Raw genomic sequence first — 11,376 nt, 5'->3', positions numbered from 1 at the left:
CCTAAATAGTTAATTTTTTACGAAAACCTTCTTTAACAAATAGCCCCTGCCCCAACAACGTTGTCTTACATAGTTGTTCAATGGTCTTTCTCTGATTTTTCATATAACGTGAGTAATATCTTAGTACAAATACATTCATAAATTAATATGATTTGAAAGATACAGATTTTAATTTTAATTTAAAATTGACCCAAACTATTTGATTGTTTGGATATTTCAAATGTGCGCACTTATTAATTTAGCTGAACCCAAAAGATTAGTTATTTTCTTATTTTTCTTTTCTTTTCTTTCCCTTACCTATATTTTGTAATTTGTTGTATTTTTATATTATTTTATACTATGAAATTTATTTACTGAAACCTTTATAATGAAGAACTGGAACACGTGGTACGATCAATGTAATCGGTGTATTGCATTTTCTCAATAAAGTTGAAAAAAAAAGAAAAACAGAACGGCATCTGTGATTGGCTGAGAGGTGACCAATAGGAGGCTGACAGGAGGTGCGCGTGTGTGGTCGGCAGCGGTGTGAACAGTGCTGCAGAATGTCTGGGAACATGTTCCTCTCGCTGGTTCTCCTCTTTCTTTTATACAATGACCCCGCTGACGCGCAGAAGAAAAAAGAGGTAACATGCCTGCGGTGTCGGAACAGCGGACAAAGTTGACACAATTCTGGTGGAATACTTCCAAAGTTGTCTATCGTCCGAGCCAATCTTACAGCTAAGCTAACAGCAACCATAAATGAGCTAACGAGAACGAGTGGTTTGGTATGGCACCAACGTCACAGCAGTGCGTGGAGACTTTTTGTTGGACTGGCTACCATTAGGCCACCAGTCTGAAACCCAGAGAGTGGACCCACTTGTTAAAGACTCACCGCGTTAGCCAACATGGCAACCAGTTAGCGACCGTGCAGGAAATGAAGACGGCTCCGACCAGGACTGTGTTCAGTAAACTCCACTTCCTGTTTACTCCCTAACATGTTACTCCCTGCCAGAGCTCCACTAACATCGGCTGCGTCTCTTTCTCAATTGCAGATATTCGATATAAGGTTATGTAGTCCTGATGGGCACATCAGCACATGGAGTGTTAACGCGCTTTGGGAGAAAAGGGCCCATTTACATGATTCAGATGAAATATTCCTTATATAATGCATTGTAATGGCTTGTACACGTAGCATTGGGTCCACAAGAAGTCTGGTTGAAAAGATTCTCAGGCTGGAGATCTAATGCCATCACGCTTATGATTTCAAACAGAAGTTTTTACTGCAAAGAGTGGCGAGTTAATGCTCAAGCTTCAGGTTTTTATTGTCATATGCAGTCACAGCCCGGCTCTGAGACTGGGACAATGGAAGACACAAAATATACAAAATAAAAAGGACATTTATTTTTCACATATTAACCTGGGAAGAGGTGCAAAAGGTGTTCTCTGTCCCATTGTTAAAGGGTCTGCTCATCACACATACAAAAAGAGAACCGCAAAGGAGCCCTACGTGTATAGATTGAGAAATGCATTTGATTATTAATGTTGAACACTGTTGGTCAGCTGTGGGTTGGCCACCTCCCTTTAACACTTATAATATAGTTTGTATTGCTGCCTTGTTCTGATGTGTATCAATGGATTGTTTGCTGTGGTTTTATATTTGCAAACCAGCTTGCCGATGTTACCGAGGATTAAATAAAGTTTCTGGTTTGAATGTACTTTACACAACACCTGTTTGTATGTATAGTTTTGTCTTGGATGTAATGTGCACCCTGATCCAAAGTATTGTATGAGGTTGTTCGTATCACGATGGCTCCTAGTCCTTCTCCTCTGTTCTCCTGTTTTTGCGTCTCCCACCAGCAACTGTCTATATTATGTCTGTCCTGTGTAGACTCTGATGTCAGAGAAGGTGACTCAGATGATGGAGTGGGCCTCCAAGCGCTCAGTAATCCGGATGAATGGAGATAAGTTTCGTCGCTTTGTCAAGGCTCCTCCCAGGAACTACTCTGTGGTCATCATGTTCACGGCACTGCAGCCACAGAGGCAGTGTGGGGTCTGCAAGTAAGAAGCATGCAATATAGGCTTTGCTGCTGTTTGAATTTGTATCTGTGAATTGAAATGCACCTTTTCATTTCAGACAAGCTGATGAGGAGTTCCAGGTGCTGGCTAACTCCTGGCGTTATTCTTCTGCCTTCACTAACAAAGTCTTCTTTGCAGCTGTCGATTTTGATGAAGGATCAGACGTCTTTCAGATGGTGAGACATCTTCTTGTTCACCGAGACGGAAGTTATGCCTTTTTAGTTTTCTAACAATTTGCCATCCATTCATTAACACCCAAACACCAGCACTGTGTCATTGAGGGCTGAGTCTTACCAGACATTGAACCAACTGATTTCACTGATCAGACCCTCCCTTCACATTAGGAGAGCTAGTCAGCAAAATGACTGCAGACCTTCAGTCCTCCGTGGCACATGGTTGGAGAGCTCAGTCTGTGTGGACAGGAAGCTCCCTGGCACTGCAGAGATGCCCTTGGGGTGACTGTGGCTCAGTGGTGAGCACGGTCGTCCTTCAATCAGAGCATCGGCGGTTCGATCCCCGGCTCCGTCCATGTTGAAGTGTCCTTGGGCAAGACACTTAACCCCAAAATGTCTCCCGTAGCTGTTCTACGGTGTGTGAATGTTAGCTACTCCTGATGGGCAGGTGGAACCTTAGCCCCTCCCATCAGTGTATGAATGGGTGAATGATGTCATGCAGTGTTAAAGCGCTTTGAATGGTCGCAAGACTAGAAAAGCGCTGTACAGGTCTATTTACCTTGAGCACGGCACCAGACCCCTCCTAACATGTCAAACTGTATGTCTATGGGTCCTGTGTATTGACTGTATTCCTGTGTTTTTGTTGCAGCTTAGTATGAATTCTGCGCCGACCTTTCTTCACTTCCCATCCAAAGGGAAACCTCGCAAGACTGATACCTATGAGCTGCAGGTCAGAGGCTTTGCAGCTGAGCAGCTGGCCAGATGGGTGGCAGACAGGACTGATGTGCAGGTAACATACATGTGATCAATCATTGTGTTTGATGTGATGACATAAACCAATAACTTCTCTGAACTTAACCATGGCACTCAAACACTAGGATGATGGGATCCTCTGACTATAGCCCTGTCTCTCTTTCAGATCCGTGTCATTCGTCCCCCCAACTATGCAGGGCCTCTCCTGCTGGGCTTCCTCCTGGCTGTGATTGGAGGACTGGCGTATTTGCGAAGACACAATTTGGAGTTTCTCTTTAACAAGAATGTCTGGGCCTTCTCTGCACTGGTAACAGCCTACGCACGCACCCTAATGAATGTAATGAATACAACAAGGCCTGAAGTTAAAACACATGAGTGGCCTGACAACAGACTGTCACGTTTCTGGATGGAAATCTCTCGAGTGTAGAGGAAATAGAAGAGTCTCTCACCTCAGTTTCTATGAACGACCCTGATGATTATATGTTTTTCTGTGTGTCAGTGCTTTGTCCTCATCATGACTTCAGGCCAGATGTGGAACCACATCAGAGGACCACCTTATGCACACAAGAACCCCAGCACCGGCCAAGTGGTAAGACAGTAACCCACTGTTCACATTATGTCCGCAATTACATCGTTGCATGTATTTAACTGTTTGTGTGTTTTCAGAGCTACATCCACGGCAGCAGTCAGGCCCAGTTTGTGGCAGAGACGCACATTGTCCTCCTCTTCAGTATCCTTCATACTCACACTTTTACAAGCTAAACAAATCCTCAGTGGATCAGACCCGAGGTGTCGGCTCTGTTCCGGTTGCATTGTCCTGGCTCCGCTAGCTTTGTTTTCTTGTTGTTGTTTTGTTTCTCTTCAACCCACACCTCCACATGCCTGGTTGGTTGTAGCGGTTACATTGCAGTGGTGTCAGTAGAGCAATGTTAGGCGTCATGCATTCACTTCTAAACCTTAACCCTACTGTCAGATGCTGCTGTTACCTTGGGAATGGTGCTGCTGTGTGAGGCCGCTACCTCGGACATTGACATTGGAAAGAGGAAGAGTACGTGCACACAGACACAAAGTGATTGTTCCTGATTGTGGTATGTGTGCGGTCGGCGGCAGTCCCCCTGATAAATGTGTGTGTGTGTGTGTTAGTTATGTGTGTAGCAGGTATTGGTCTGGTGATGCTGTTCTTCAGCTGGCTGCTGTCAGTTTTCAGAGCAAAGTACCATGGTTACCCATACAGGTAGGGACAGAGATGCCATCTTGATTCACCTGCTACCACTGGCTGGTTCCCCGTTGGCTTAATGTCCTCTTGTCTCTGCTGCAGCTTCCTGATGACTTAATGCTGACCAGCATCCTCCAACTTCACAGCAAGTATGAACAGGAAGCTCCCCAAAGTGCTGCCCACCAGCTGGGTGCTGCCAACGGCAACGCCACATTTCTCTTTAATTTGTCTCCTAATCTGTTGAGCCAACACACACTGTGCCTTCCTTTTACAAAGACTCATGTTCCAACAACAGAGCCATCACCAGTGTGATTTCTACATTAGAACTTTGGAAGCGTTTTCTAGTCCGGCTGTTACTGGACACAAGTTTTAGTCTGGTTCTTTCTGTTTGAAACGGGCCATGGGCTCTCTTCTGTTTGTTTGGGTGTGGCTAAACTTCAACCAGGATATTTTATTCATGGAGCAGTTATTTCAGTCATCCAGGGTTTCATTTTGGTAACCTCTTATACGGGTCTTGTAATATCCTATAAATGTCCTTGAAAGAACACATTATGGCACTAAATGTAGGCAAAATATCTGCAACAGCACACAAAGTATTTAAGAATCAACCAATCCAATTAGGTCCCCTTAAGTAAAGTTTTGTGAAGTTTAGAAGCAATTGTTGATTACAGAGATCCATTTAAACACAAATTAATATGCATGTGTTACTGTTTCTGTTGAATTGTAAGCTCACCTGTGATTATTGAGCTGGGCTCTGCTGCTGTGCACTGTATGAATGACTCCAGGTTACGCCAGAAATAATCATCAAATATACCAATTGAATACTGTCCATGTTCCTATTTATTAGTACCCAATTATATAATTCTTTCTGGGACCCTTTCTAAGTATTTACAGTTGTAATTTAGTTTTTCGTGGCAGTGGTTGGCTAGTTGCATCACTGAAGCGTGACACCTGTGAGGTAAATACAATATATAAATATAGGATGGAGTTCTATTTTCCACTCTGAAGCAGTAACACAAATCAAAGCAGCTTAGAGTCAGAGTATAAAAACATGGGAACTCTGTCAAGGTAAATCTAAAAAGATCTACTGTAAATGAACCTTTTGGTTTAGTGATGGCCCCTCCAGCTGTGCATTACTTTGTCAGACTCCTGTATACATACATGGAGAACTTGTTTCTATACCATATTAGAGGTTGGTAGACGGCAATAACCACAACCACACGTCTGCTGCACCAAACAAGATGAATGAGATCGCTCTTAAACAGCATCATACCGGTGTGTAGATATGGGGCAGTTGGTCATCCAGCTTGTTTACTGTGTGTGTGTCATCTGTCAAGTGACCACTGTGCTCATGGGAACTGTAGTATTTAGACCAATTTACCAAACCAAAGGTACGTAAAAAGTGATTTCATAGTAACAAATTAAAAGTACTTGTAACATCGCCATATAAATGCTGTCTTCCCATCCTGTTGAGCACTGAGGTCATCCTGCAGGTTCCTCTATGTGCCTTATACTTGCTGAGCCCCGGGGGGTCTGACAACGTTTTCTTATGTATGGAATAAAAATGGTTCCTTGTCAGATTATTTTAATACACCTTAAGGCCTAAGGATCCAATGTGAGGTCCTGGCACAGAGATGTCATATGTGTACAGATTGCAAAGCCCTCTGAGGATCATTTGTGATATTGGGCTATACAAAATAAACTGAATTGAATTGTCTGAGCTGAAGCCAATTTAATTCATCAATTATTCGTCACTACTTTGCTCCTTGAGATTCAGTGTAGGAATGAGCAGAGTGACACAATACGGGATTCAAATGAATGGTTACTATGGTGATGAAATAACTTCTGTTTGGGTACAAACCTATATGGAATTCAAAAGAATAAAATACTAGTAGATGGAGGGATGGGCTTTTTATAAAGTTTTCTAGCCGCCTCAATTAATGTTCCTTTTTCTAAATGAGAAGTTGCAATTTGTAGAAAAAAACTGATGAATGAAGAATACTCAAGGACTCTTTCTAAGCTAACAAAAGCACAACCATTCTTAGTTTCAGGTGACCGTGGAAACATAGGTATGAATATGATATTCCATTTCTGCTAATAGTTCCCCCAAAATGTGGATTTATTAAGTCACTTTACAGTAATTATTTGTTCACAAGCACTTTGGATAATAAAATAACTTCTTTTCACCTGTAACATTTTTGTTAAAATGGAACTGTAGCAGATGAAAAGTTAACTCTTCAACTTCCTGTTGTCCTTTATTATGTACACATGAGAAAGGTGCAGATGCATTCATTAGAATACTAATCACAAGTATACATCTCTTTCTGTTTCTGCTTTAAATGTCTGTGGTTGCTCTCTAAGTTTGTACCAGGAGAGAATATTTGATCTGAGATGATTATTTCTCATATTAAAGTGCCTTAAATTCCTCTCAGTGGGGATCTCTTCCTCTTTCCTCATTTATTATCTGTGATATATAAAATCTATGATGTAAATATTTCATAATGACTGTTGACTGATCAGTGATCTGATGGTTTCCTCTCTGGATTTTGCTGTGTGTGTGTGTGTGTGTGTGTGTGTGAGAGAGTGAGAGAGTGATATTCAGTGGATGAAATGAGTTGGCAGCTGGTAAAAAAGGTGTCTTTGCCTTTCATTTGGAGAATCTTTAGACAGGACTTACATTCGGTTCTACTGATGTAATGTCAGAAAGGCTCCATAAGCACTGCTTGGAGAGTTGAACATTTAACATTCCTGATGTAGTGCAACAATCTAAACTATAATTGTGGTCCATTTGAACAATGACAGCCTGCAACATACTGAACATTTTAAAATGTTGTTTTAGTGTTTGACCTGTGGGGGGCAGTACAGGTCCTTGAGCCACTTAACACAATAAACAGACGAAGAAGACGGAACCCGGAAACTACATCAAGATGGCGGAATATGAAAACACGAACGATGTTTCGGGCGCAGAACCGTCTAAACTCTGTGACCTGCTCGAGCGGGGGTGGAAGATATTTGAGGAGGTGGACGGTACAAACGAACCGCTCGCCTCGACCAGCATCCAGGTCCAAGTTAAACGCGGTATCGGTATGCTGGAAGAAGCGTCCAGAATGGTGGCCCTGCTCGAGCTGTTCAGCCGCAACGAAGAGCTCGAGGAGATCGCCACGGCCGACCTGAAGTACCTGCTGCTGCCGGCTCTGCTAGGAGCCCTGAGCATGAAGCAGACCAGCCGGGACAAGCGACTAGAGACAGTCCGAGCAGCCCGGGCGCACTTTATGGACTTCTTGAAGAGATGCAAAGAGTACAACAGCACACACTTTGAACTGCCACACGGGACGAATGAAAGCGCAGGTCCCGAAGAGGCGTCCGGAAATGGGTCGTCTCCGGCCACGGTCACGGTAAGTGATGTGGACCTGTTATTTAACATCACCACCGGATCCCTTAAAGGGGACTGGGCTGCTCAGTGTTGTGCCGAGCAATGTGTCGACACGTAGAATCAGCATCGCGTTAAGTGTATGTTCAAATAAACCTTAAAAACACTAGCTGTTGTAACTGTGTCGTCAGCATCAGCACCACTAACGGCTTCAGTAGCCGACATCAGTGTTGCCACATCATACAGTTTCATGCCCAACCACAACTTAAAAGCAGCCACATTTAATACAAAACAGCCCAATTCAAACCAGTGTAAAACTATAAAACCATTACACACAGGATATACATTTTAAGCACAAGATAACTAGAGATAACATGTTAGATAAACAGGCTGTGCAACCCACAAAGACTGCAGTCAAACAACTAAAAACACAAATTACGAAAGGCACCTCCAGGGTCGTATCATAATCATAAGCCCCGAAATGCAACCTGTTTAGAAGTTGTGAAATATGGAGCACCAAAACTGCTTTAATAAATTAAAATGACATTAAATGCACCAAGAAGCATATTGACAATAAACGGAGGCATTCATTAATTGATAACATGTCAGATATATGTATTCATTAGGAAATATAAAAAGAAAAGTAATTAATAGATATGTTTCGAGAAATAAATACATTTTAAGATTGAAAAATAAATAGGGTAATTATTACAAAGGTAAAAACAGAAACAAATTGAAACAAGCTCTTTTCAAGTAGCAACGGCCACTACACTCATAGGAACTACTAAATCTATTATACCCTTGTATTGTTTAACTGCTAACAAAACGTTCTGAACAAGTCCAAATCAGTTTGAGATCATCTTTTAATGTGATCTTTTGTGTAATTTTCTCTTATTGAGCAGTTGTATTTTACATCCTTGTGGATTCTCTAAATAATTAAAGCTGCAAGCAGCGATGTACGGGCCCTCGCCCCTTTGTACACGTCGGGGTCCTGGAGGGACGGCGGCTCACGGCCAAGAATGTCTGCGACTTCCGGACAAAATGCGCCCACGAGTTAGACGTTCTTTTCCTCCATTGAGTGGCTGTTCAAACAGTCCACCGCTGTGTGGCGCTAGACAACAAGCATCACGATGCTTTATACTGCTCTATAACAAGTGTAGACAACATCAAGTCAATGTCATGTAAATCGGATGCCGTTTGTCAGATAACACTGACTTCCTGTTACCAGGCGCTATGACGATGTGAAAATGTTTGCATGGAATTGTGTTCAGTCCTGAACCAGCATCATGCATGAGACCTCTGGGACAGATTGGACAATGTACCGTGGAGTTAAAACCACTTTCTTTCTTGGCGAACTGCATGGAATGGGCGTCTAATGGCCACGTCAAGGCCGTTCAAGGACAACTCACCATTTTGATACATTTTCATCATAACGGGCTTCAGATCATCCTTGAGCACAATTGAAGTTGATCGCATATATTTTGTAGGAGGAGTTTGTTCAGTTATAACGCCTGAAAAAGATGAAACATTGCTAAAAAAGCAGAAATGACTCTAAATTGGTGTGAGCGTGAAGTGTTGTCTGTCTATATGTGTGCTCTGTGATAGACTGGCGGCTTGTCCAGGGTGTACCCGCCTTCACCCAATAACAGCTGGGATCGGCTGCAGCGCCCCGTTATCGGGCCCTAATAAATAAAGTAATAGGCACAGAGGTGAAATTGAGAGGCAGAGTAATAAAGAATAATACTTTTTTTTAGTTGAGCCGGCTCCCGCCTCCCCATTATACCCACATCCTTAACCCCCATTAAGAGATCTTTGAGAATATGTACTGACTTTGCTATCGTTCACCTTTTGTCTGCCTTCATATTAAAACACTTTTATTGTGAAGGTCATGCAGGAAGTATTCAGTTAATAGTCATTCAACAGTAGTTTCCACCTAAACCCCAGCTGACCTGAGCAGAACAGAAAGTAAAGGAACCCCTGGGGGCCGGTGCTGTGTGAGTGATAACAGTGGAAATGGGAACCAGAAAGTGGCTTATAAGAAATGAGTAATAAAGTGTCGATGCTAGCAGCACAGTTTGAAAATGAATCTGGTGATACTCTTAACTGTGATGTGTGCTTCTGGTTTCAGCCTAAACCCTGCCCATCAGACCTGGTTTCTATGGCAGCACAAAGACAGGCTAAGATTGAGCGGTACCGCCAGAGGAAGGAGCTGGAAGCCAGACTTTCAGATGTACGGAGAGCTGTGGACAGCGGACAAGCCGACGACGAAGTCAGCAGAGATTTCTACCACCTGAATGTCCGGAGATGGGTCAATGTGTGTCTGGAGGAAATAGAGAGCATTGACCAGGAGATGGAGATACTCAAGAATATGGATGGGCTGAAGCAGGGTGCCGACAAGAAGTCCGCTCAGCCAGCCAGGCCTCCCATGAAGCCCTTCATTCTCACCAAGGACGCTGTTCAGGTGAGACTTTGGCTGGGAGACAGGCCAGCTGGTCCTGAACCGGCCACGTGAAGCAATGCGTTGACAAGAGCTGCTGGTGATGGCATGAGTAGCATATAGAGTAGAGAGGGACTATCAATCTGCCAGTTCATTATAAACCCATATTGGCTTAATGTTGATAAATCTGTGTATCTCTGTACAAGAAGAATCTCTAACTCTCAGCAAAGTGAATTGTGCTCAAAGAAAACTATCATATCCCTCAGTGCACATTCAAAGAAAAGTAATAGGGTTGAGTCAAACCAAGGGGAACAAAAGACTTCCATCAAACGTGGCAGGTACCAATTCAGACACCAAGCAGCAGCTTGTAGTTTCCTTAACATGCGGCGCAGCAATGTGTGATAAAATGTTGATTTCATCCGCAGGCTAAAGTGTTCGGGGCTGGTTACCCGAGCCTCCCCACCATGACAGTAGACGACTGGTATGAACAGCACAGGAAGCGCGGAGCGATGCCTGACCAGGGGATTCCAAGTACGGTCGATGGGGAGGAGGACAGCGATGCAAAAGAGAGGGAAGAAGAAGATAAAGAGAAGAAGGCTGAAAATGATGATGAGGAGTCTTTGCTGAAGGCCAGAAACTGGGACGACTGGAAAGAAAGCCATCGCAGAGGTTATGGAAACCGCCACAACATGGGCTAGTCTTCATTTCTATTCTGATCAGTCCAGGAAGTGAACGGACGTTCCTCACGATTCTGATCCACCAAACCAAGAAACACACCACCACCAAACCAACCTGTTGAGTTCATTGACACTGCAGCTGATTCACTGATGTTAGTCATTTACGTTTGGTTCAACAGTCCTTTTATGGTATCATGTTTTTCAGTGAATCTTTCTAGATATTTCCATATGGTTGGATTGAAGAGGCCAGCCATCACTGCAATGTTTCTGCTTTGTAGTGTTTCCCCTAACACTGTCATTGGGAAATAAAGAGACTGAAAACCCATGGAGTAAGAAAATCAGTGTACAGAAACTGGGAAGCATCTGTTAATATATCATATCTACTGCTTTTTTATCTGGCCACTAGCTAACAGTAACATGCTTTTGTGGGTGGGGATAGCCATTTGCCCTACAGTTTATTTGACTGGATACATTTTAGTTACCAAAGACATGTCATCAAAAATATTTCATATTTTTACAATAAACGTAAAAGTAATTACTTATTGGTAGTCTCAGCTCTCAGCAGCTCCCCGCTGGGAGACAACACCTACTCCATGGCTGCTGGAGGCCCTGAACCAGGACTGTCAGACCCTGCTGCAGTAAAGAGACTCTGACTCTCTGTAACACTCCTCCGCCATGAGGTGGTGGCTGTGGAT

At 43.2% G+C, this 11,376-nt stretch overlaps 2 protein-coding genes across 2 annotated transcripts; both read left to right on the top strand.

The window, feature by feature from the left end:
- Nucleotides 1-480: 480 nt before the first annotated feature.
- LOC117737498 (magnesium transporter protein 1-like) lies at nt 481-6,623 on the top strand. Its single transcript, XM_034543514.1, has 10 exons — nt 481-623; nt 1,868-2,037; nt 2,114-2,231; nt 2,878-3,018; nt 3,148-3,288; nt 3,481-3,570; nt 3,648-3,711; nt 3,955-4,029; nt 4,125-4,215; nt 4,300-6,623. Exons 1-10 carry the CDS (start codon nt 543-545, stop codon nt 4,313-4,315), a joined length of 987 nt encoding a protein of 328 aa, XP_034399405.1. The 5' UTR covers nt 481-542; the 3' UTR covers nt 4,316-6,623.
- Nucleotides 6,624-7,012: 389 nt separating this feature from the next.
- On the top strand, nt 7,013-11,006 carry igbp1 (immunoglobulin (CD79A) binding protein 1). The gene is made up of 3 exons (XM_034543513.1): nt 7,013-7,592; nt 9,696-10,028; nt 10,430-11,006. The coding sequence occupies exons 1-3, from the start codon at nt 7,125-7,127 to the stop codon at nt 10,700-10,702; spliced, it is 1,074 nt and encodes a 357-aa protein (XP_034399404.1). The 5' UTR covers nt 7,013-7,124; the 3' UTR covers nt 10,703-11,006.
- Nucleotides 11,007-11,376: the final 370 nt, after the last annotated feature.

Source organism: Cyclopterus lumpus, chromosome 10, assembly GCF_009769545.1.
Source record: "Cyclopterus lumpus isolate fCycLum1 chromosome 10, fCycLum1.pri, whole genome shotgun sequence".
NCBI lineage: Eukaryota > Metazoa > Chordata > Actinopteri > Perciformes > Cyclopteridae > Cyclopterus > Cyclopterus lumpus.
This window is presented reverse-complemented; position numbering and strand designations above follow the sequence as displayed.